Source organism: Vitis riparia, chromosome 3 (genome assembly GCF_004353265.1).
Source record: "Vitis riparia cultivar Riparia Gloire de Montpellier isolate 1030 chromosome 3, EGFV_Vit.rip_1.0, whole genome shotgun sequence".
Lineage (NCBI taxonomy): Eukaryota > Viridiplantae > Streptophyta > Magnoliopsida > Vitales > Vitaceae > Vitis > Vitis riparia.
Window position 1 is genome coordinate 3,295,088 of NC_048433.1, and position 26,958 is coordinate 3,322,045.

The 26,958-nt window shown below is 33.7% G+C and overlaps 3 protein-coding genes and 1 non-coding gene across 6 annotated transcripts; 1 reads left to right on the plus strand and 3 right to left on the minus strand.

The window, feature by feature from the left end:
- Positions 1–2,228: 2,228 nt before the first annotated feature.
- Positions 2,229–6,190, minus strand: LOC117911459 (phenylcoumaran benzylic ether reductase Pyrc5). The gene is made up of 5 exons (XM_034825846.1): positions 5,893–6,190; positions 5,435–5,569; positions 3,881–4,118; positions 3,010–3,213; positions 2,229–2,612 (listed from the first exon to the last, which is right to left on the minus strand). Exons 1-5 carry the CDS (start codon positions 6,067–6,069, stop codon positions 2,446–2,448), a joined length of 921 nt encoding a protein of 306 aa, XP_034681737.1. The 5' UTR covers positions 6,070–6,190; the 3' UTR covers positions 2,229–2,445.
- Positions 6,191–8,385: 2,195 nt separating this feature from the next.
- On the minus strand, positions 8,386–14,442 carry LOC117911456 (phenylcoumaran benzylic ether reductase Pyrc5-like). Of its 3 annotated transcripts, XM_034825836.1 has the most exons (7): positions 14,196–14,442; positions 13,737–13,871; positions 12,665–12,932; positions 11,729–11,932; positions 10,894–11,063; positions 10,271–10,303; positions 8,386–8,948 (listed from the first exon to the last, which is right to left on the minus strand). In XM_034825836.1, exons 1-5 carry the CDS (start codon positions 14,376–14,378, stop codon positions 10,897–10,899), a joined length of 957 nt encoding a protein of 318 aa, XP_034681727.1. In that variant the 5' UTR covers positions 14,379–14,442; the 3' UTR covers positions 8,386–8,948; positions 10,271–10,303; positions 10,894–10,896. The 3 variants fall into 3 exon arrangements, with proteins under 3 accessions (XP_034681727.1, XP_034681726.1, XP_034681729.1); XM_034825835.1 differs by lacking the exon at positions 10,271–10,303; XM_034825838.1 differs by lacking the exon at positions 10,271–10,303 and having other exon boundaries at positions 8,407–8,948; positions 12,665–12,902.
- Positions 14,443–17,363: 2,921 nt separating this feature from the next.
- LOC117911929 lies at positions 17,364–17,490 on the plus strand. The gene has a single exon (XR_004650950.1). It is a non-coding gene; the product is annotated as a U6atac minor spliceosomal RNA (small nuclear RNA).
- Positions 17,491–17,923: 433 nt separating this feature from the next.
- LOC117911454 (phenylcoumaran benzylic ether reductase Pyrc5-like) lies at positions 17,924–23,492 on the minus strand. The gene is made up of 5 exons (XM_034825833.1): positions 23,230–23,492; positions 22,777–22,911; positions 20,789–21,068; positions 19,928–20,131; positions 17,924–18,286 (listed from the first exon to the last, which is right to left on the minus strand). The coding sequence occupies exons 1-5, from the start codon at positions 23,410–23,412 to the stop codon at positions 18,120–18,122; spliced, it is 969 nt and encodes a 322-aa protein (XP_034681724.1). The 5' UTR covers positions 23,413–23,492; the 3' UTR covers positions 17,924–18,119.
- Positions 23,493–26,958: the final 3,466 nt, after the last annotated feature.

Here is a 26,958-nt window from a genome sequence, read left to right on the forward strand (position 1 = left end):
AACATTGTGCCTCATCGGACAAAGTTAACATTTATGCCGATTATGTTATGAGGTATGACTAGTATCCTCCAAACCAAATAACGAACTCAAGTTCAACCTATAATGACTAACTATCATTCTATACAAATGTCATATGACGTTTTAAATAAGTTATAATAAGGATTTCAAACAAGTATATGAGTGAACATGAAATTTCCCATCTATAGAGTGGTAGCATGTAGAAGTTAAGAGACTTGTGTATAACATATTTGTTATTACAATCGATGTTACATAAAATTTATGTCATAATATCAATTTCATCTTCATTAAGATGATTTTCTTTGTTCTGAATACTTGTATTAAAGAAAATCATATTCAAATGTAATATATATAAGTTATTAGCATTTATTAAAACCAAATATTTACTCCAAATTAGTATTAAGTATATATTTTCAAACTTCGTGTTTCTTATCAACATATTTTATATTATTGTGAACATTATAAGTTTTATTTTATATATATATATATATTTCAATAAAATAACTTCAATATGCATATTATGACTAGTTTTACCATTTTATAGAATTTTTCTAATAGTTTTGAGTTTTAATCTATTTTTATCTAATTAATATTTTTTTTTCAAATTTTCTGTCCAATATTTGTGATATTTTTTCAAATTTTTTTGTAAAATCCACCACCAATATTCCATCAGTTTCCAATATTTTCATTTGGGAGGTGAAGAAATCCGCTAATGAGGGGCGATCTAATCATTGTGATTGTATATTTTATGAACCATTGTTTTTATTTTTATTTTTTTTGTCAAAACAATTTTCCACATAGTTATAGAATAATTTGATTCCTGAGTAGGAATGAATGAGAACAGTGCCCAATGCCATTGCATCACACTTAATGAGTCCAACCCACCTAATTCATGCCCAAAACCGGTGATGGGTTGGCATGGTCAACCATGGGCCAAGCCAAGACACGTGACGCGTGCCACACCGCCCGTGCCATGACGCGTGTCACGAGGCCTTGCATGGTGCCCACATGACCGAGCTAAGACATGTGACGCGTGTCATCACCTGTGCCATGATGCGTGCCACATGGCCTTGCTTGGTGTCCACGAGCTGAGCCGAGCCAAGACACGTGACGCGTGCCACCGCTCGTGCCATGACGCGTGCCACGGGACCTTGCATGGTGCCCACGAGTCGAGCCAAGACACGTGACGCATGCCACCGCCCGTTCCATGACGCGTGTCACGAGGTCTTGCACGGTACCCACGAGCCCAGCCAAGACACGTGACACGTGACACGTGCCACCGCCCGTTCCATGACGTGTGCCACGGGACCTTGCATGGTGCCCACAAGCCGATCCAAGACACGTGACGCGTGCCACCACTCGTGCCATGACGAGTGCCACGGGACCTTGCTTGATTTGAACATATAGGATTAGACTTTGGTTAAAAAAAATACCAGCCGAAAATACTAGGTTTATTTATTTATTATTAATTATATTGTACATTGCTTTATTTAAATATAGAAAAAATAAAAATAATAATAATAAATTCTAATATTTCTTACTTTTTAATTGTATAAGAGTAATAAGTTTATCACTTTATTTAATTATTAAATTATCTTTGATAGCTGAAGTTTTAGTTTATAAATATTTATTTATATTAAATAAGTAACTAATTATTTATTTTATAATTTTAAAATATTTAACTTTTAATTTCTTATTTTATAAATTCGATAATTGTTTTGTTTGATAATCAACATTGAGAACTCAAATTGGCCCTGAATTTGATATAGGTTAAGAATTTTCAACCAAGCCTTGGGCCAACTTTGACACAGGTTAAAATATTAATAAGCAGATTAACATAACCGAGTTTGGCATGACTTAACCTTCTAACACGCTCCGCCTACTTGTTTGGTATTCACATAACACCATATGAAGGGACGGTTTTGGTATTCACATTACAACTCTAATCGCCTTGATCAACACTAGTTGCTCCTTATACTGTGTGAGGGGACTAATGAATCAATGAAAAACTGGTCTTACTAGTCTCAAATTTCATGCATGAGTGAAGAATCAACTAAGGAACTGTTTGGTAGTGATTATAGGGGGCACTTCTAACCTTTGTAACAATTGAACTTTTTATCAAAAGAATCATTTTTAAGTAGTAAAAATACTAAAAACACTTCCTAAAATCACTTCATTCCATCTCTAATAAAGTATCAAGGAACATAAAATGAAAACAAAAAAAATAAGAAAAATATAATTTCATAAACGTCGATCGGCATAAGATCATAAAAGCACATCATCCTGCTACAGAATATGCTCAGTGGCATGGAAAATGAAAGCCCCCACTATTATTCACACAACAAAGACTAAGACAGAGCCACACATGTTTATTTACTAGGATGGTGCAGCATGACAATGAAAACTGCCAGGAACAGAGTTCATGTCTCAGACAAACTGGTTGAGGTACTCATCCACAGTTGTGTATTTGACATCGGGATATAGCTCTGTAGCCTCAACTCCAAATGATGGCTCTATCTCAAAGTTGGTGTGGTCTCCCTTAATGAAAACAGAGTGACTGATTGATAATATCACATTGAGTGGAACAGAGGCTTCTGCAAGAAACAGAGAAAAAAACCATTCAATCTGAAGATCTTAGCCACCACTGATAGCTCTACAAAATAAGCATGTAATATGCTACCAAGTTTAACCAACTCTCTTTGTTTGTTTGTTATCCTTTTTTTCTCTTTTCAAATCCACTGAGTTGTAGTAAATAGTTGCCCTGTCATGTAACTGAGGCCTGGGTCAGGATCACCAAACTTAACCAGCAGGCCAGCTAGCAGTTTCAATGTTAAAACAACTGATTCAAGAATCAGTTTAATTTCAACATTTTTGCATAACTAGATGCCTGGTTATCAATCTACTATTTGAATTTTAAATTAACTAAAGCAGCAGTCTGAAGACTTCTAAAACAGGAAAAAAAAAAAAACCAACAACAACATCTCCACTAACCTTGGATGTTCTTCAGCACTTGCTCCTCTGGTACGTAGATCTTTTCAAGGGTTTTCCCAATCTTTTTCTCCCACAAGGAGACAATATCATTGAATGAGTAAGTATTCTGCGGGGGCCTGATGTAGAGGATTTTATTCAAAGTTCTAGGATCATCCACAGCTTTGATGGTATAGGTGCCAATGTCATCCTCCTTGTTAAAAACAGCTGGAGATGCAAAAACGAAACATGTAAGATAGGAGTTGAACCATTTTCCTTTACCTTAGAATCTTGGGACTGCTCAGTTCTCTTTGTCATTATATATATATAGATAAAAAAACTCACAGCTGGAAAGCCAACTCCAGAGAACTGTTGACTCAATAAAGGAGGCTTAGCCCATCCAATTCAGTTAAAAACAGAAGGTTAATAATGATTAATAACTGGAAATGCATGATGATTCCTTCAGTTCAACATCTTGTTAGTTGCCTGGGTAATAGCTCAATTGCACTGTTGCACCCAAGCACCATACCCAACTGCTGGAAGGCATTGTTTCTGAGTGAACAGGTTTGGTCAGCTGGAGAAGGGGGGAGTGAGGAGGGATTTTCCAGGTTTAGAATGGCTACATTCTGATCTGAAGGAATGCAGGCCATTCTCACCTCAACAACTTTGGCAACCCTGGCTGGAGAAGATAATATGCAGATACCAGTTTATGAAATGGTAAATTAACAGTCACATGGATTTCATGGTCATTTAAATAACTTTTCATTAGAATTACTGTTCACACCCATTACCATTGGATGTTTCAGAGCAGATGCACCAGTGTATTTTAATGTCAAAAGGACAAAATGCAACAGGGAAATTCAACTCTTTTATCATTTTCAGAAAGGTTGCTTACCCTTTGGATTCCCATCTCCTAGAATAATAACTTTATCTCTTGGGGGAGTAGTGGCTCCAGGCTGTGACAATGAAGGAAGGAAATAGCCAGCAAAGAAGTTGGAGGATACATAGGTGTAGGGAATTCCTTCAGCCTCAATAGTGCGGCGGATTTGAGCCTTAGTTGCAAATGCTGTTTTTGCTGGCTCAACAGCATGGACACGGTCCACATCATTTCCAAACTCTGATGGGAAGAATCTCTAGACAAAATAAAGCACTTTGAGACAATGTATGAAAAACTAGTTATATATATTCAGTCATGGTAGCTCACAGACAGATCATACATGGGATAAACGTTAACAAGATGATACAAGTGTTCTACAAGGATAAAGTTGTCATGCAATTAGTACTTGGAATGGTGGAAGGAAAGAGTGCACTGATCAGGATACTTACATGTAAAGAAAAAAAATTAAATGAAAGGGAAGAAAAGAACTACAAAACTTCATTCTGTATCAAATCACTTCAAGATCAATTTTCATCTTTATTAGTTAATTATAATCCCTAGGGAGTGATTTCAAAACATTTGGCAGGATTTAATCAGGCTAAATAGAACAACCGCCATGAGAGAAAATAATGCTACGTATCGTTGAATAATTATCCATATCCAATGACAGGCTCAGCTGCATAGTTAAGTAACAGAAATGGATCCATCATCTCATAGGGTAAATACCAAGTTCTTATGGTTCTCCATTCAACATAAAGTTCAACAGCACCCATTCTAGAAGAAACAATTTGGAGCTCCTGACCTCATGGTGAAGTGACATCCAGCCACATCTCCATTATGAGAGATCTAGACATCCAGGGTTCCTTTTGCAGCTTTACATCTCATGGTAAAGGCTTATTGTTATACTAACCAAAAGAAGGAAATAGCCATACTTCAGTACTACTTGAAGGGCTAATAACCTCTTTAAAATTTGAGGTTTTTTGATTCCTTTTCCTATGCTCTTTGAAAATATAGGATTTTTATTGTATGTAGATGAAATTGTCTTTACGGTTTTCAGCAAATGATTTCTATAAGAGTAGCCTCGTCTGAGGGGTTTAATCATTTCTAAAAAAATAAATTATTTCCCAAACCAAATCTTTGATTATGATAATCAAAATAGGGGTTATATTATGGCCCTGAAAGCAGTACAATAAACCCCATTTCAGCCGGGAAGAATAGATCACTTGTAATCAGGCTACATCAAGAATTAAAAGCAATTTTCAAACATCTAATAGCTGAGATTGAGTGGGTTATGGTACCTTTTTCTTGGAAAAGAATACTCAACTCAATCCAACCTCACTGAAATACCATAGATCTAGCAAGAAAAGAAGGTTAAGATCTTTCGTACACTTTCAAAGACTCTTTTAACATTTCTAAGGAAGGTGTTATCATATCATGCACAAAGGATAAAGATATTTGCGACAAATGATTACAAATGCCAATAATAAATAAATATCACAGTACTAGGATCTGCAAAGAAGGGAGAAATGACAAGGAGAAGCGGAGTAATTGCATCAGTTCGGACGGTTATACCTTAACATTTCCAGCTTCTTTGATGGCAGCAATGATCTTCACTTGATCCGGTAACTGTGCGTGGCCAACCGTGGAGATCACAACATCTACTTGCTTGATCGCCTTCACCAAACTCTCGTGATCGTATAGATCTCCCTGAAACATAACATAACCAATCAATAAACTATTTCATAACCCTAATTCTCCAATTAAGAAGTAAGAATCCAAAGATAGGTGTATTTTTCCAGTTCACTGAAACCAAACAACTTAAAACACAAACATCCGAACTTTTCTTTTCCCGAGGATCGCCGCTTTTTTCTTTCTGGATGAGTGAAGAATTTCAGTTTTCGTGTTTTTAGGAACTTCAAGATCCAAAAAATTCTAGAACTCCAACAAATTTCGTTAATTTTCCCGGCGGCCAAAAGAAGCAAAAGTTGGAAAAGCAAGACTGGCGAGAAAAGAGAGCGAATAGAACGTACATAAACCAAAGTCACGCCGGAGCTCTTGAAACTCTCAATGATTTCAAACTTCTCCGAAACTGTGGATTCTCTGACGAGAGCGAAAGTAGGGTGACCGGACTTAGCGCTGGCAGCGACGATAAACTTTCCGATGTAGCCAGTGCCGCCGATGATGAGAATCTTGCTCTTTTCGGACATTGTTAACTTTTTTCGGGCGAATCTCCGGCGAGAAATGTGGAATGAGAAGACTAAGGTAAAAGGTCGCCGGGAAGTGGATGGGCTCCAATGACAAAGGACGACGATCTTATAGGACAGAGCTTGAGGATATTAAGATTGTGTAATTACGGAACTGCCTTGTGTTTGAGCCGTAACTTCCGTTTTGGCTATTTTTGTATGTGGCTTCATTTTTATGTGATACACGAATGTGTCCAAGTTCATTTGTTTGACAATGGGTTGGAATCGGTCAAATTTACATAACTACCAAAATGTTTGGTTTGGAATGCGAAAAAAGTGTACATTCCGTTAGTAAAGGGAAAAAAATTGTGTTTTTTCACATTAGTATAAAATTAATTATAAAATATTAATTTTTTAAAAATAATTCAAGTTTCAAGCATTCATCGATTAAAGATAATATCTAAAATGGTTAATAGTAATACATATATCATTAAAATATAGTACTTAAATTATCAAAGATGATACCTTTTGATAGCGGGAAATCCTCCATTGATGGTAGGAAGATATCTTCTACTGAAATAAAAAATAAATCATTCACCAAAATCCCTATATTACATTCAAATGTATATTTCATATTTGCATTTATCTCTTCCTCTACATTTATTGTTCCAATATTCTCTCAATTTTGTTCCTTCTTGTAGACTTACACACATATTCTTTCAAATATCAAACCGGTTTTACCTTTAACTAAAAAGTATATGAAATGATAATTATTTTTAGATAATTACGTAAAATTTATAAAATATTTTATAAATTTGAATTGAAAATATTATATAAATACAAACCCAAAGACTTGGCCTTTATATTCATTTATTGCATTTACAAATTTTTAAAAATTATGAATTTTAATAAAAACATAACAATTCAACAATTTCATAAATTGAGTTTTGAAAAAGCATGAGAGAGAAAGGAAAAAAGATATTGGTTTAATTAAGGCATACAAGCCGGTCTTCTTGAAGGGTGGTTAGATTCCCTACCTAAACTCAAGTCTTCTTTTTTATTGCTATGAAACTTCTTGCCAAGTCTTTTAGTCAATGGATTTATTAAATTCTGGTATGACTTGGTGGGGTGTGTAGTAATTAGTCTACGGGAGAGTAATTATTAATATGAAGCAGGGATTATTATTATATTTTACTACATTTCCAATAGCAAATGCTACCTCGAAGAAGTTACACGTCACAGCGAGACGCTCGAGAACTTTCGCAGATTCCAAGACAACTTCCAAGCGAGCCAAAAGACTTGGATATCAGATTCCAATTGAAATGATTAAACCTTTTCAAATGTTTTCCATATAATTTCATTGGTTAAAAAATAATTATAAAAGGGTTATTTGATTAAAAGGACACTAAAAATCTAACCCTTTTTTTTTAATCATATTTTGATTAAAATACTCTTATTCTTTTCTTGTAAAAATAATTTTTTTAAAACCTATATATAAATACTTAAAATAATCAAGGGTATTTTTGTCAAAAATAATTATTTTTCAAGCAAAAATAAGAAAAATGTTAAATTTATAAATATGAAAATTATTTCATCATTTTAACCAATTAATTCATTATAAAACACTAAAATCTCTTTTAAAAACACAACTTTTTTAAAATTTAAATGCATGCTTACCCCATTGAAATGATTACCTTTTTCCAAAGTTTTTACTATAATTTGATCCGATAAAAATGATAATTATAAGAGGATGTTTAATAAATCAACTTAACGAGTTAAAGTAATTTAATAACTCAATTTAAGTTATTAAATAGATTAAACATATTTGATGAAATAACTTAATTTCACAACTAATATTTAAAAAGAATTTTAAGTATTAAGTCAAAATAATTAATTTAATTTTAATTTTAATATTTTTTTTGTTTTATTTACCTACATATAATGAACACATATTTAATATTATAGTAAAGCGCTAAATATTTAAGTATTTTAATTATATTATATAGTAATATGCTAAATATTTAAAAGCATTACTCGTAATTAATGATATTATATATTACTATTATCATTATAAATTTTATTATACATACATTTATTAAGAAGAATACATTTATGATGTCAGCTATACTTAAGGATTGTTGTATTTAATATACAAAAGTGTGGGAAGATGCGATCGGGGTATTTAATATATATATTACTGCATTATGACATACATATAAACTAAATAAAAGGTGGATTCCACTTATTCTACCTACCATTCATGGACCATATAAGATATATTATTTTATCTTTTTATCTTATATTATATTTGATTATATTTAACAAACTAAACAAGACATAAAGGACAACCGTTGTATCAAATTTCAAACTTGAATAGTTCATGAATTACATCATTGCCTTTTCTTGTCTCAATAGAATAAGCCTTGTAATTGTTTTATATACATTTATTTCTTCATCAAGCCTGTTTCTTTCAAGCTCCCTCTCTTGAGCTAGAAATATTATAGTAGGAGCTAGGTGTTCCGTTCTGTATAGCTCCATCTCTAATCAGGTATCAGAGAAGATAAAAAATCTAATTCCAGAAACTTCTACTTGGATAAGATTAGAAAGGCACATTGTCCTACTACAGAATATGCCCAATGGCATAGACAAGGAAATAATCCACTATTTTCCACACAACATGAATTAAGACAGCCACACATGTTTGCTTATTTAGATAGTGCAGCATGAAAATGAAAAGGTTGAAAACTATCAGGACCAGAGTCTAACCTCATACTATTTGACATCAGGATATAGCTCTGAAGCCTCCACTCCAAATGATGGATCGATCTCGAAGTTGGTCTGGTCACCCTTAACGAAAACAGAGTGATCGATTGATAATATTGCCTTGAGTGGAGCTGAGGCTTCTGCAAGAAACAATGGAAAACCCATTAATCTAAAGGTCTTAGCCATCATTAACAGATCAACTATATAAACGGATTTTGGGGCCAAAATGGCCTCTATGGCTGAAAAATTATCCTTTGTGGAGACCATCTTAAACTTATTATCAAGGTAGACCTCTTCATGTCAAGCAGGAGTCATTTAATTTAATTTTTTCCTTTCCAAAATTATGTTAGAAACCACATTTTGAAAAGGGTTTTTGCATGTATGGGTCAAAATAATTATCAAATTGCAAAAATGACCCCTCTCTTTAATTTTATTGGGAGATGTTCTTCTTTAAACACTTTTACCCTGCTGTAGTTTGTTTTCTTTCAGAAAGATCATCTCCCTACTTATTTTATTCATTCTATACATTTCTCAATTTCTCCAAACTCATTTATCTTTTCAGTTCATTTTTTTTATTTATCTCTCTCCTTCCTAACTCTCTAACTGAGTCTCTTGCATTACCATGACTTCATTTTTAAGTGTGACCTCCAACTTAATTTTTTCATTTTTCTGGCCTTATCTTAAACTTGCTTTGTTTCTTTTTCAATGGATGACACTCTAGGAAAACTTGATCTCATTTCATAATGTCCCACCCAATTTTCTTATCTCTCAAACAAATCCTCATTCTCATTCTTGATGTTCAACTGAAGTGTTAAGTTTTATTTATTACGAATTTAACTAAGGTCAAATTTTGATTGAGAATGATAAGCTAAATTGCACAAGTGTTATGTTTGGTTGCAAAAAACTTAATTAGAGTTAAATTTTCAATCATAATAGTACTATGAACTCCACTAAGTTAAGTTTTATTTACAAAAAACTTATGTGGGGTTAGATTTCTATTTCATTTACAAAGGACTTGATTATGGTAACCTGAACTATACTCTGGTTAAGTTTCATTTAAAAAGAACTTAATTAGGGTTAAGTTTTTGTTTCACCTACAAAGAACTTGAATAAGATCAAGATCTTGTTAAAATGCTCATTTTCACTTAACTACCGAAACATAGGGCTCGATAAAAATAGAGTTGGATAAGAGATTTAGTAAATAACAGCTTTCTATTTGATCTCATCTTTGACGTTGTAGAAGTTCAAATGAAATTGCAAAATAATCCTAACAAAAAACAATGACATAAAACCCAACTAAAAACAAAGAGAAAGATGAGATTCGATCTCATCTTCGCCATTGTAGAAGTTTACATGAAACTCCTAACAAAAAACAACAACAAAAAACCTCAACAAAAAGCTTCATCCAAAAACAACAAGAAAAAACGCTAACTAGAAACAAAGAGAGAGATGGAGATCTGACCTCATCTTCTATATTGTAGAAGTTCAAATGAAGCTGCAACCAAACAAAAAACAACTCCTAAAATTTGAAATGTAAAGGGCTCTAATGTTTGTTCAGGGGTTTGGACTTCACTGGAAAAAGAGATGGAACATGAACTTAGAGAGAAGGAGAAAGCTAGGTATCAAAAATAGAAGGAAGAACTTAGAGAGAAGGAGAAAGCTAGATATAAAAAATAGAAGGAACATTTTTGGAGGAAGTAAAGCAGAGTAAAAAAGTCCAAAATTGGTCATTTCTCTAACGAATGAATAAGGGAAGTCATTATTTCGATTTTAAAAGTATTTTAGTCGACTTCAATCGAGGTCTGGGGCATGATCAGCAGATTTTACCAGCAGTCCAGCTAACATTTTCTAACTCAAAACAATTGAATCAAAAACCAATTTCATTTTAACAATCTAGCATAAAGGGAATGTCATATTCACAATCTCTGTTCCAATTTAAATTCACTAGGAAAACCAAAGCTGGAACACTCCCAAAAAGGAAAATGTTTCTCACTAACCTTGGATGTTCTTCAGTCACTCTGGAACACATGTTTCTTTATTTAATGGTGCAGCATGAGAATGAAAACTACCAGAACCAGGAATTACCTCTCACACAAACTGGTTGAGGTACTCATCCACAGTTGTGTATTTGACATCAGGATATAGCTCTGAAGCCTCCACTCCAAATGATGGCTTGATCTCAAAGTTGGTGTGGTCTCCCTTAATGAAAACAGAGTGACTGATTGCTAACATCACATTGAGTGGAACAGAGGCTTCTGCAAGAAACAGAGGAAAACCCATCAATCTGAAGACATTTGCCATCATTAAAACATCAACTATATGAACAGAGTTTAGGGCCAAAAAATGGCCTCTGTGGTAAAAAAATTATCCTATGTAGGAACCTTCCCAAACTTACCATCAAACTAGAACTCTTGATGCCACCTAGGCACAATTTTTTATTTTTTCCCTTTTTTAGTCATAGGTTGAAACTGCATTTTGAAAATGCGGTTTCTGATTTATGTGAAGCCACATTTTGAACAATGGCTTGAAACATGACCCAAACTCAATATCATTTGACCAAAACAGGCCTTTTTTTACCCAAAATTCATATAAACACGTGATGCTTCCAAGTTCAACCAACTCCTCTTTCTTTCTTTTTTTTATTCCCTTCTTTTTTCAAATCCAATGAGCAATAGTGAATTGTTAGTCTGTCAAATGAATCTCTTAGGAAGACCTTAATTACGGTCTGGGGCATGATCACCAGATTTTACCAGCAGGCCAGCTAACATTTTCTAAGTAAAAAGAATTGAATCAAGAACCAATTACATTTTAACAATGTAGCATAATGGGAATGCTCTATTCCTAATCTCTGTTCCAATTTAAATTACTAGGAAAACCAAAGTTTGAACAGTTTCAAAAAATGAAAATGTTTCTCACTAACCTTGGATGTTCTTCAGAACTTGCTCCTCTGGAACATATATCTTCTCAAGGGTTTTTCCAATCTTCTTTTCCCATAAGGAGACAATTTCGTTGAATGAGTAGGTGTTCTGAGGAGGCCTGATGTAAAGGATTTTGCTCAAGGTTCTAGGATCATCCGCAGCTTTAATAGTATAGGTGCCAATGTCATCCTCCTTGTTAAAAACAGCTGGAGATGCAAAAATGAAATGAGTAAAATAGAGTAGAATCATCTTCCTATTCCTTCAAGCTTGGACTACTCGGTAATTCCACTTTTTTTGTTTACAGAACACAAACTTGAAATTATTTTGATATGAAACCAAGTTATTGTTTTCATTTAATGCTTATGTCAAAAACTCTCAGCTGGAAAGCAACCCAAGAGGACTGTCAATATAAAAAAAGAGGCTTTAGCCCATCCAGTTCAGATAATAATGATTAATTACTAGAAGTGCACAATGGTTCCTCAGTTTGACCACTCCAGGTCACATGGATCATGCTAGTTTCCTGGATTATGGCTCAATTGCAATGTAGCACCCAAGCAGTTGACCTCAACTGTTGGAAGGTTTTGTTTCTGGGTGAACGGGTTTAACCAGCTGGGGAAAGGGGGAGTAGGGTGGGGTTGTCCAGGTTTCAAATAGCCACATTCTGATTTTCAGGAATATAGACCATTCTCACCTCAACAACACTGGCAACCCCATCAATTTTTCTGCCTGGAGAAGGATAATATGCAGCTATTGGTTGGTGAAATGGAAAATTACACTCTCAAAAGGATTCCATGCTCATCTACATAACCCACTGATTAGTATTACTTTTTAAGCCCACTATCATCAGAAGTCACTGATATATGGACCGGTGCATTCTAACATCAAAAGGAGAAAATGCAATGGGAAATTAAGTTGTATGATTTTCAGAGGTTGCTTACCTTTTGGATTCCCATCTCCTAAAATAATAACTTTATCCCTGGGGGGAGCGGTGGCTCCAGGCTGTGAAAATGTAGGAAGGAAAAAGCCAGCAAATGTGTTGGAGGACAGATAGGTGTAGGGAATTCCTTCAGCCTCAATAGTGCGGCGGATTTGAGCCTTTATCTCAAATGCTGTTTTTGCTGGCTCAACCGCATGGACACGGTCCACATCATTTCCAAACTCTGATGGGAAGAATCTCTGGATGAAATAAAGCACTTCAAGAAGAAGCTGTATAACTCAATAGATTGAATCTATTTAGTCATATTAGCTCACAGACAGGGATCCTATATGGGATACACTTTGACGAACTTGATACAAGTGTTCAGCAAGGATAAAGACATACAATTAGCAATTCAAATGATGGAAGGAAAGAGTGCACTGATCAGGATTCTTAAAAGTGAAAGAAAAAACTATGTAATAAATGTGAAGAAAAAAACTACCAAACTTCATTCATAGAAGAAAAATGCGCACTAATCAGCATGCTTAAAAAATGGAAGAACAAAAACTAAATGAAAATAGGAGGAAAAAAAAAAAAAACTTCATTCTTGTTTAGTTGTCTTGCTGCTTTTTAAAGCCTTTTGTATAGGTGTGCATCTTTTTTTGTTAGGCGCTTCTCTGTTAATATAGTTTGTTTTTAGCCTATCAAAAAAAAACATGGGTTATACTATGGATTGGAAGTGGTATAGCATGCCCCATTAAATGGGATTATTATTTAAATTTTTTTCCTTTTAATATCAAAAATTAAGATTGACTTTAAAGTATCAATCCAACCTGAGTCAATGCACATGGATCTAGACAAGAATCAAGATTGTTGATCCTCAATGAATATTGTATATATGGAATGTTCTTTCATGCACTTCCAACATTTCTAAAGAAGGTATTATTACATTATGCACAAAGGATAAAGATATCACCAACAAATTATGACAAATTCCAATAATAAATATCATAGTACTTGGATTTGCAAAGAAAAGAGGGAATTAGAAAGAAGAAAAGGAGAAAGAGAAATTTCGTCAATTTGGACAACTTTACCTTGACATTTCCAGCTTCTTTGATGGCAGCAATGATCTTGACTTGATCCGACAACTGTGCGCGACCAACGGTCGAGATGACCACATCCACTTGCTTAATCGCCTTCACCAAACTCTCGTGATCGTATAGATCTCCCTGCAACATAACATAACCAATCAATCAACTCTTTCATAACTCTAATCCTCCAATTGAAAGGTAGGAATTCAAGACAGGGTGTGTTTTTTTCACTTTGCTGAAACCAAAACAACTTGAAAGCATAAACATCCAAACTTTCTTTTCCTGAGGATGACCACTTTTTTCTTTCTGGATGAATGAAGAATTCCAGTTTTCGTTTTTTTAGGAACTTAAACATCTAAAAATTCAAGAACTCCAATTAATTTCATTCATTTTCTCGGCGGACAAAAGAAGCAAAAATTAGAAAACCAAGAATGGCGAGAAATGAGAGCGAATATTACGTACATACACCAAAGCCACGCCGGAGGTCTTGAAACTCTCAATGATTTCCGACTTGGAAGGATTCGAAACGGCGGATTCTCTGACGAGAGCGAAGGTAGGGTGACCGGACTTAGCGCTGGCAGCGACGATGAATTTTCCGATGTAGCCAGTGGCGCCTATTATGAGAATCTTGCTCTTTTCGGACATTGTGAGCTTTTCCGGCGAATCTCCTGCGAGAAATGTGGAATTGAGAGGACTAAGCGTAAGGTGACTGGAAAGTTGGTGGGCACCAACGGCCAAAGACAATGCTCTTATAGGACAGAGCTCGAGGACATTAGGAATATGTAATTACGGAACTAGCCTTGTGTTTTGGCGGTAATCTCCGTTTTGGTTATATTTTGCACGTGGCTTGATTTTTATGTGATTCATGAATGTGTCCAAGTTCGCTTGTTCGAAAATTGGTCTAGATTGGTCAAATTTACAAAACTCCGAAATGTTTAGATTGGAAAGTGAAAAAGTCTATATTACATGAGAGATTTATAAATAGAAAAAAATGTATTTTTCACGCACTAATGTAAAAATAATTATAAAATAAAAACCCTTTAAAAATAATTTAAATTTTATGCAGAGTACATGAAATGATAATTTAATGTAGTTATGTGTAATAACTCGCTCCCAACTGTATAGATAATGTTAGTTTTGGACCCAAAATGACTTTCACGGTTTTAAAATGCGTTTATAGGATTAAGAGGAGTCTCTACATATATACGTCTTAATTGTATCTCAAGGGATTGCGGGGCTAAATAGACAAATACTCTTTATGGAGTCAAACAAACCCCCACACATGGGTCGAAGATCAACTCTAATACAATTTATAATAACCTGTATCAAATCGTGTAAATATTGTCTGCTTTGAGCCCCTTTAATGATAATTTAATGTAGTTATGTGTAACGATCCGCTCCCAACCATATAAATAATGTTGCGTTTACAGGATTAAGAGGAGTTTCTACATATATAGAGATTGATTGAGTCTCAGGGGATTGCGGGGTCAAATAGACAAACGCTCCCTATGGAGCCAAACAAACCCCCACACAGGGGTCGATGATCGACTTTGATACCATTTATAATAACCTGTATCCAATCGTGTAAATATTGTTTGTTTTGAACCTAAAGGGGTCTTCGCGATTTAAAAACACGTTTACAAGATTAAAAAAAGTTCATACTTATATAGTATTAGGAACTTTCCCCCTATCCAATGTAGGATGTCACAAACATCCTCCATGTAGACACAACGTCCTTGTTGTGTCTCATGGAATTATAGAGCTAAATAGACAAACACTTCCTACAAGGTCAAACAAACTCTCACACTGAGATGAAAAATCAATTATGATACCATTTTTAACAATCCGCTCCCAATCGTATAAATATTATCTGTTTTAGACCCGAAAGGGCCCTTATAATTTTAAAATGTGTCTATAGAATTAAAGAGACTTTTTACATATATGGTGTCATGAATTTTTTTCCTATCGAATGTGGGATGTCATATTATGAATCTGCCACTCATCTTTATTCATTTATTGCATTTAAGATATTTGAAAAATTTATGAATTTTGATGAAAGTATAAGAATTGGACGATTTTATGAAATGAGTTTTGAAAAAGCATGAGAGAAGGAAAAAGATATTAGTTTAATTAAGGCCTACAACTCGGTCTTCTTAAAGGGTGGTTAAATTCCCTACCTATTAAATTTCTTATCTGGTTGTTAGTCAATGGATTTATTAAATTCTGGTATGACTCTGTAGAGTGAGTAGTAATTACGGATGAGTAATTATTAATATGAAGCTGGGATTATTAGTATATTTTACTACATTTCCAATAGCAAATGCTACCTCAAATAAGTTACATGTCTCCGCGAGACACTCACGAATTTCAGCATATTCCAAGACTTGACTTCCAAGTTAGCCAAAAGACATGGATATGAGATTTCAATTGAAATGATTAAACCTTTTTAGAATGTTTTCACTATAATTTCATTCGGCCCAAAAAGATAATTATAGAATACTAAAATCTCTTTTAAAAACATGTCTTCTCTTTTTAAATTTAAACACTTATTCACTTTTTTTTATTAGAGATAACAATGAAATAAGTTTTTTCAGTATCTTTTACCCTTAATAAAATGGGTTTAAAATTTAAATAAATAGACTTAGAATGGGTTTGAGATTTTTTTTAAAACTTGGTACATATTGGTTATTGTCTTGTCTCATCCGGCCCTAATTATATATAAAATAAATTTAGTTTATTTTTTATTTCCCTATTTGATATATATATATATATATGGATATTAAATTATTTATAAAAATATATTTATTTTAATGTAATTAATTTTTTTAAAATTAAAAATAAATAAATAAAACGATATGGGCATGAAAAAATCACATACTTGTTCAATTTAATTTTTTAAATGAGATAGAAATAAGAATTATTTTGAATAAACGAGACAAGATTGAAATGAGATCAACTCGTCTCAAACCAATCTCGTTGTTATCTCTACTTTTTATATTTTTTTTTAGTTAAAAGGGATAAATGAATTAAAGTTAAGGATTAAGATTAAATATTCTACTTAAAAAAAATGAGACTATTAAATATTATTAGAATTTTATCAACTAGTCATAAGAGTTTAAAAAAGAAAATATTGATGAACAATTCGTATGAGGAAATGAATTGAGCATAAATTGACCTAGTGAACCTTCCGTTGCATTGCCTCCTACTTGACTATGTTATTATGTTCCACTTATACAAAAACGAAAGAGAAAGGACAAGGGATCTATAACTATATGTTAGAAGGACAAAGGATTGGGACAAAGAGACGATATATATTATGAGATATTATTTTTAATTGAATATGATATTTTAAAATATTGCATTTAATAGTATATATCATTTAGAAATTCTTTTCTTATTTTTATTTAATAAATAATTTTTATTATTTTATTAATAATGTTTATGATTATAAATAATATATATTAAATTATATTATATACTAATATGCTAAATATTTAAAAGCATTACTAGTAATTAAATGATACTATATATTAATATGATCATTATAAATTTTATTATACATACATTTTTTTAATTCTTTTATTAAGAAGAATAAATTTATGATGTCGGTTATACCTTAGAATTGTTGTTGTGTTCGTAGAAAGGAGAGACGGTTGGCATCTCCCCTGACAGGGCCGGGAACAGCCTTCGGGCTTTCCTGTTAACACATATCCGGTTAAGGCACTCCACTTCGGTGGATCTCTAACCCATTTTTATTCATAAAAAAAAAATACCTTAGAATTGTTGTATTTAACATATAGAGATAAAGAAGTGAGGAAAAAAGCAAAAGAGACTATAATTGAGTTATTCCATCATTTACTGACCGAACATGATATAAAATATATTATCTCATCTTTTATCTTATATTATATTATATTCAACAAACTAAACATAACATAATAGACCGACATTCTATCAAATTTCTCGTATCGTGATTTTAAAACTTGAATAGTTCATGAACTAAACATTATTGCCTTTTCTTGTCTCAATGGAATAAGCATTTTAATTGTTCTATATGCATTTCTTCATCAAGCCTGATTCTTTCAAGCTCCCTCTTTTGAGCTAGAAATATTATATTAGGAGCTAGGTACTCCTTTTTGTATAGCTCCATCTCTAATAAGGTACCAAAGAAGACAAATTACAAAGGCAAAGAAAATCTAACTCCAGAAACTTCTACTTGCATAAGATTAGAAAGGCACATTGTCCTATTACAGAATATGCCCAATAGCATAGACAAGGAAATAACCCACTATTTTCCACACAACATATATTAAGACAGCTGCACATGTTTGCTTGTTTAGATAGTACAGCATGACAGTGAAAACTACCAGGACCAAAGTCTACCTCTCACACAAGCTGGTTGAGCAACTCATCCACAGTTGTGTATTTGACATCGGGATATAGCTCTGAAGCCTCCACCCCAAATGATGGCTCGATCTCAAAGTTGGTTTGGTCTCCCTTAATGAAAACAGAGTGATCGATTGATAATATTGCATTGAGTGGAGCAGAGGCTTCTGCAAGAAACAGAGGAAAACCCAACAATATGAAGATTTTAGCCATCATTAACAGATCAACTATATAAACAGATTTTGGGGCGAAAATAGCCTCTATAACTGAAAAATTATCATATGTGGATACCTTCTTTAACTTATTATCAAGCTAGGCCTCTTCATGTCACCTAGGAGTCATTTAATTTAATTTTTTCCTTTTTAAATGTAAGTTGAAAATGCATTTTGAAAAGAGTGTTTGGACACATGAGTCAAAATAATTATCAAATTATAAAAATGACCCTTCTTTTTAATTTTGTTGAGAGATCCTAGCAGTCAAAATAATCATATAATCAAACCCAGTATTTTTCTTCCCAACCTTTCTTTTTTTTTTTTTTTTTTGGCCTTATCTTAAACTTGCTTTATTTCTTTTTCATTTAATGACACTCCAAAAAAACTCGATCTCATTTCATTATATCCCACTGAATTTTCTCATCTCCCAAACAGCTTCTCATACTCATTCATGATGTTCATCTGAAGTGTTCTAGGATTAAATTTTATTTATTACGAATTTAACTAAGGTGAAATTTCCATTAAGATTGGTTAGCTGAATTGCACTAGTGTTATGTTTAGTTGTAAAAAACTTAGTTAAGAGTTAAATTTTCAACCATAATAGTAATATGAACCCAACTATGGTTAAGTTTTATTTACAAAAAACTTAAGTGAGGTTAGATTTCTATTTCATCTACAAAGAACCTGATTATGGTAACTTGAACCATCCTCTGGTTAAGTTTCATTTAAAAAGAACTTGATCGAGGTTAAGTTTTCATTTCACCTACAAAGAACTTGAATAAGATCAAGGTCTTAATTAAAATGTTAATTTGCACTTAATTACCAAAACATTGGACTCGGTCAAAATAAAGTTAGATGAGAGATTTAGTCAATGATAACTTTCTATATGATCTCGTTTTCAACATTGTAGAAGTTCAAATGAAATTGTAAAATAACCCAAAAAAAAGAAAAAGAAAAAACCTCTAGCCAAAAGCAATGACAAAAAACCAAACTAAAAACAAAGAGAAAGATGAGATTCGATCCCGTTTTCGTCACAGTAAAAGTTTACATGAAACTACAAAAAACCTTAGCAAAAAACAACGACGAAAAACAAAGAGAGATGGAGATCTGACCTCATCTCCTATATTGCAGAAGTTCAAATGAAGTTGCAAAACCCCTAACAAAAAACAACTCCTAAAATTTGAAATAGATAAGGCTCTAATGTTTGTTCGAGGGTTTGGACTTCACCAGAAAAAGAGATAGAACATGAACTTAGAGAGAAAGAGAAGGCTAGGTATAAAAAAATGGAAGGGACATTTTTGGAGGAAAGAAAGAATAGTAAAAATGTCCAAAATTGGTCATTTCTCAAAGGGAAGTCATTATTTCGATTTTAAAAGCATTTTAGTCGACTTCAATCGAGGTCCAGAGCATGATCACCAGATTTTACCAGCAGGTCAGCTAACATTTTCTAAGTTCAAACAATTTAACCAAGAACCAATTTCATTTTAACAATCTAGCATAAAGAGAATGTTCTATTCACAATATCTGTTCCAATTTAAATTCACTAGGAAAACCAAAGCTTGAACACTTCCAAAAAGGAAAATGTTTCTCACTAACCTTGGATGTTCTTCAGAACTTGCTCCTCTGGAACGTATATCTTCTCAAGGGTTTTTCCAATCTTCTTCTCCCACAAGGAGACAATTTCGTTGTATGAGTAGGTGTTCGGAGGAGGCCTGATGTAAAGGTTTTTGTTCAAGGTTCTAGGATCATCCACAGCTTTAATAGTATAGGTGCCAATGTCATCCTCCTTGTTAAAGACAGCTGGAGATGCAAAAGTGAAAATGAGTAAGATAGAATAGAATCACCTTCTTATTCCTTCAAGCTTAGACTACTCTGTAATTCCACCTTTTTTCTTTTACAAAACACAAACTTAAAATTATTTTCATATGAAACCAAGTTATTGTTTTCATTTAATGCTTATTTTTTCAAAAACTCTCAGTTGGAAAGCAAATCCCAGAGAACTGTTGATAAAAAAAAAAGAGGCTTTAGCCCATCCTGTTCAGTTTAAAACCCAATAATAATTATTAGTTACTGGAAATGCAGAATGGTTCCTTCAGTTCAACCCCTCCAGGTCACCTGGATCATGCTAGTTTCCTGGATTATGGCTCAACTGCAGTGTCACACCCAAGCAGTTGACCCCAACTGTCCAGTTTTCAAATAGCCACATTTTGATTTTCAGGAATACAGACCATTCTCACCTCAACAACACTGGCAACCCCATCAAATTTTCTGCTTGGAGAAGATAATATGCAGCTAGTGGTTGATGAATGCACATTCAAATAACCCATTGATTAGTATTACCTTTTAAGCCCACTATCATCAGATGTCATTGATCATGGGAGCGAGTGCATTCTAAGGTCAAAAGAAGAAAATGAAACAGGAATTTCAGTTGTTTTATGATTTTCAGAGGTTGCTTACCTTTTGGATTACCATCTCCTGGGATAATAATTTTATCCCTGGGGGGACCAGTGGCTCCAGGCTGTGATAATCTAGAAACGAAAAAGGCAGCGGTGGCTTCAAGCTGTGATAATCTAGGAAGGAAAAAGCCAGCAAAGAAGTTGGAGGACACGTAGGTGTAGGGAATCCCTTCAGCCTCAATAGCGCGGCGGATCTGAGCTTTTATCCCAAATGCTGTTTTTGCAGGGCCAACAGCATGGATACGGTCCACATCATTTCCAAACTCTGATGGGAAGAATCTCTGGAGGAAATAAAGCACTTTGAGAAGAAGCCATATGACTTGATAGATGAAAAACCAGTCATATCTATTTAGTCATAATAGCTCACAGACAGGGATCATCCATGGGATACACTATGATGAACTTGATACAAGTGTTCAGCAAGAATAAAGTTACAATTAGCAATTCAAATGATGGAAGGAAGAAGTGCACCGATCAGGATGCTTAAAAAGTGAGAAAAAACTAAATGGAGAAGGTGAAGAAAAAAACTACCAAACTTCATTCATGAAAGGAAAAAGTGCACCAATCAGGATGCTTAAAAAGTGGAAGAAAAAAGGTAAAATAAAAATAAAAAATAAAAAACCCACCAAACCTCATTCTGTCCTGAATCACTTCAGTTTTAATTTTTAATTTTTATTTATTTAATTAGTGCTCAAAACATTTGACACTAATAAATTAGTCATTTGACATAATGTATATCATGTCATCCAATACCCTATGTTTGTTGCATAAGTATAGCCTCCTTACACATGGGTTCAATAAATTGAGAAAATGAATAAATGGTGAATTTTGAACCCATGATTTCCAACCAAAAAAGGATCTTATGCCATGTTGGACAATCGATTTACCTAAAACCTAAGTTGTTAGGATTTAAACCCACAATGCAAATCATGTTGCCCATCAATATCTATATCCAACGAAAGGTCAAGAACCTCCTTGAAACGATCCTATTATAACTTGCCCCTAGCTGCCAAACCCTCAAGGGCATTAGCCTAAGGGCACAAAGTCAATATAGGTCAAGAACCTTCCTGAAATGTTCCTATTACAGCTGACCCCTAGCGGCTAGATCTTCAAGGGCATTAGCCTAAGGGTGCAAAGTAAAAACCAAGTTTGAGAACCTCCTTGAAAGGACCCTATTATAATTGGTCCCTAGCAGCTAGGCCTTCAGGAACATAGCCTATGGGTGTAAAGCCATTCCAGGACAAGAACCCCCTCAGAAGGACCCCATCACAATAGACCCCTATTGGAGCATAAGAACTAAAATGAATAATCATATGAAGAAATAATAAAACAAAGCATAAAAGATAGAAGAGAAGATAAAAATAACAATATCCTATGTCACCTCATTGTCCCCTCCTTCCTTGGATGATGCCTCGCTTTTATCATTGTTCTCCTCATCGATTTCCACCAAGGCCTTCATTAGACCCATGAGCTTGCCGACTTTCAAAAAATGCTCTTGCATTATTGAACCTTATGAATAAAATTATCTTTTACCACTGTCCACAAATGATTTTTTTAAAAGAATGGCTTTGCCTTAGAGTTCTATCCTTTTCTTTCTGTTTCTCATGGATAAAAAATCCCCCAACCCAAATATTTTTTTATAACAAGGATAATTTTTTATACCTAAAGAATTAAAATCTGACTTTCAAACATCTAAGCGTTGAGACTCAACTCAATCCAACCTCAGTCAATTAACATGGATCCAGCAAGACAAGATTGTTCATCCTCAATGAATATTGTGAAGATGGAATGTTCTTCCATGCCCTTTCAACACTCTCAACATTTCTAAAGATGGTATTACTACATCATGCGCAAAGGATGAAGGTATTACCGACAAATTATTACAAATTCCAATAATAAAAATCATAGTAACTTGTATTTGCAAATAAGAGATGGAAATAGAAAGAAGAAAAGGAGAGGAAGAGATTTCGTCAATTTGGACGACTTTACCTTGATATTTCCAGCTTCTTTGATGGCAGCAATGATCTTGACTTGATCCGAGAACTGTGCGCGACCAACGGTCGAGATGACCACATCCACTTGCTTAATCGCCTTCACCAAACTCTCGTGATCGTGTAGATCTCCCTGCAACATAACAGAACCAATCAAAAAACTATTTCAAAGCTGTAATTCTTCAATAAGAAGTAAGAATTCAAAAATTGGTGTGTGTTTCCACTTTGCTGAAACCAAAACAAATCAAAACATAAACATCCAAAATTTTCTGTTCTTTTCCTGCGGAACGCTACTTTTTCTTTCTTTCTGGATGAGTGAAGAGTCTCAGTTTCTTTTTCTTAGGAACTTAAACATCCAACTCCAATGAACTTCGTTCATTTTCTCCGCGGCCAAAAGAAACAAAAACTAGAAGAGAAAAAATGGCGAGAAATGAGAGCGAACAGTACGTACATGTACCAAAGTCACGCCGGAACTCTTGAAACTCTCAATGATTTCCGACTTGGAAGGATTCGAAACGGTGGATTCTCTGACGAGAGCGAAGGTAGGGTGACCGGACCTAGCGCTGGCAGCAACGATGAATTTTCCGATGTATCCAGTGCCGCCGATGATGAGAATCTTGCTCTTTTCGGACATTGTGAGTTTTTCCGACCAATCTCCGGCAAGAAATGTGGAATTGGAAAAGGCTAGTAAGCAGTAAGCAATGACGACTGACGAGTAGTGCGGTACTGCAGTGTTCTTATAGAACAAAGCTTGAGACTATACAGATTATGTAATTACGAAATCTTTCAGCAGTAATTCCCGCTTTGGTCATCATATGTATGTGGCTCGATCTTTGTATGATTCACGTGTCCCAATTCATATTTGTTTGAAAATCGGGCTTAGATTAGTCCAATTTACAAGACTACACCATCTTTAATTTGACAAGAGCATATAATATATATATATATTGTAGCAATCATTAATATTTTATTTTATTTTTTATTTCATTTTTATTTTTGGCACGTTTAATTTTATCTCTAGCTCTCATATCTTATTTTATTGCACACTTTTGACTCCGTTAGGCTATATTGATATATATCATAGATTTGCCTTAGATTTTGGTTGATAAAATTTTAATCATTATTGCACGTTTTTATTCTCCACCCATGTTTAATAGTATATTTTAGAGACTTGTAGTCGATAACCACCCCTTTTCCTCACCTACTGATTTGTCATTTGCTCAACGTGCATTTGATTTGCAAGTATCAAGTAAATATTGCTTGGGGATCCCACAAAGTTGTCTAATTGATAGGTTAACAAAATTTACACGAAACTGTCATTTTCACATTTTTAAAGCAAATACAAATTAAAACGCGATGGATTAATGCTAGGATTTGAATTTATGTATTTAAAATAAAATTATCATGTTCAAATGTTTATTGCTACTTCACGATAGAATGATAGTACTTTTTTTTTATAGTAACATTTCAAATTATAAGAAATGATGAATTAAACAATGTTTTTGTATTCTTTACAAAATCTTGGATGTTTAAAATTAGACCCTTTAAATAGACACGTGACTTAAATGGAATACTATATTTGGGAATGCACTACACTTAACTTGGATTGGAATATAATTCAAAATGGATAACAATTAGGAATGCACCATGCTTATTTGGAATTAAGGGAGAGTGGGATGATTGTTGGAATCATGAAATGTTATGGAACGGACCCCTTTTTAAAAGATGGAGATGTCCCTTAAAGAAACGCTTCCATCAAAAGAGTTGCACCTATCTAATAAGAGATGGGAATGACGTCTGAAAAATGTATCACTTCATGTTGGTGGCCCTTTTTATTAAACCTAGAAGCATGTGGAGTTAGGCTCACACATATCTGGTGTGGCTTTGTGCACATGTGAGCCTATGTTAAGCCCAAGTCCACATTCATCTAGTTGGATATATGCATATGTGAGTTTATGTAAAAACCCATGTTTTCTTTTAAGCTTACAAAATACTTATTAGTACTTTTTCGACTAGTGATATTTTAAGAAACGCTTCCATCAAAAGAGTTGCACCTATTTAATAAGAAATGGAAAAGGCGTCTAAAGAAGATCTCACTTTATGTTGTTGGTGACCTTTTTTCAACGTTTTTAAAATTGGACCGGTTATTAAATCGAAAAAATTACTGGTTCACAGTTCATTAATCGGACTGACAGTTGAACCAGTAACGTCATAAATATATAATTTATAAATTATTCAAATAAAAATAAAAATGTATGTATTGTTTAAAAATTAAAATTTTATTTGAAAATCAGAAAATTAGTTTTAAAATTAAAATTAAAATTAAAATCGTGATGGGGGGAGGGGGAAGGGGTTCGTTCTGCCAGTGAGGGAGCGACATCCGACCAATCAGCAATCGATGATAGTGGGAAGAAGCAGCTAGGGTAGTAGGGTGAGAGGGGTTATTGGAAAAAAAAAATAATAATAAAAGAAAGGTCGAACGGTTCAACGATCAAATCGTCGGTTCAATCGGTCCAATTCCGGTTTGACTACTTTTTGACCTAATTCATCGGACCAGACCGAAATTGTGACCTGCCGATTCGATCCAATTTTTAAAACCGTGTATTTTTTATTAAACCTAAAAAAAGGTGGGTGTAGGATCACACCTATCCAATGTGGCTTGTGCACACGTGAGCCTATGTTACGCCCATGTACACATTCATCCAGTTAAGTCCATGCATATGTGAGTTGAGGTTAAAAACCATGTTTTCTTTTTACCTTACAAAATACTTATAAAGTACTTTTTCTGACTACTAATCTTTTAATGTGGGATTGCTTTTTTCCACCACATTCTACATGAATGCATAGGTAACTTTGAGCTCAATTTGTCATTAACCTATAAATGGTTTTGAGTACGTAAATTTCTTATCCACCAATACCTACTTGTGTAGACGTTATTGGTTATCATTTGGAGAAAGGTGTCCAACCTATTGATTGTTGTAATTTAGATTGTCCCAATTCTAATAGTTGTGGTTTTAAGGCCTAGAATTGTTTCGTTGATTCTCATCTTAACCCTTCTCTTTATTCAATGACTTCCCTTGAAAGTATTATTTGATGATCTCCTATAAGGGGGTTGGTCTCTTTCTTATCTTCTTTTCTTTTTAAATAGTCCATTACCTTATCATGCACTTCTTTAAATGAGATAGCAATATCACGAACTCTCACAACAACAGTGGTCTCTTTGTATTTTGAACCTAATTCATTGAGAGTGTAAACCACCAGATCATCATCGCGCAAGAGTGAACCAATAATAGTAAGTTCATCAACAACACTTTCGAAGATTTGGATGTATTCACTAATAGTTTTTTGTTCTTTGATTGTTTTTATAGCCTTTCCCATGAGGTTAGGATGCATGACCTTGAGTAATTGGCATTAAGTTTTTTTGGGTGAGACCATGACTCTAATGCCCTAGTAGCACAAACCACAAAACAAAAATAGACTCTAAACTACAATCTAACATGAGATGAAATAACAAATTATTTTAAGGTTAATTTTGTTGACTTTCCATGAGGTTTTGATTAAATATATTTAGTTCATATTAGTTTGAAATTTCATCAAATACCTTCTCTACCCTTCTCACAAATTATTTCACTTACCTATCTTCTAACTCAAAATAAATGAAGTATTTGACGATATTTTAAATTTATAAAAACTAGGTATATTTAACCAAAACTTGAGGGAAAGTAAGTGAAATTATCCTAATTATCTTACTTTTAATATAGCCAATATTCCATGTCTCGTATTGGTACTTTCCTTCTCCTTTCAAATTGTTGTAGAAGGGCAAAGAGATGACCGTTGTTACATGTGCTAAGTCATAGTAGTATATAAAGAAGCATGCGGAACTAAACTCTTCACAATGGAAAGTTTTTAATCGTAGTTACATCACTACATCAATCAACACTGTGGTGCTAATTTGGTTTGAGAAAGATTTCCATCCAAATAGCTTCATTGGTTATTTGGTAAAATGTCAAAAGACTTTGACCCGTTAAAGGTAGAAAAGAATAAAAATAAAAATTTGTTGTAGCAATAGATACTCTAAAACCATAAATACAAAGAATTTATATAACCTATCACTCGTATTATTTTACATTGTATAAGTTTACAATAGAAATGATCGACTAATATACATTGGTAATATTAT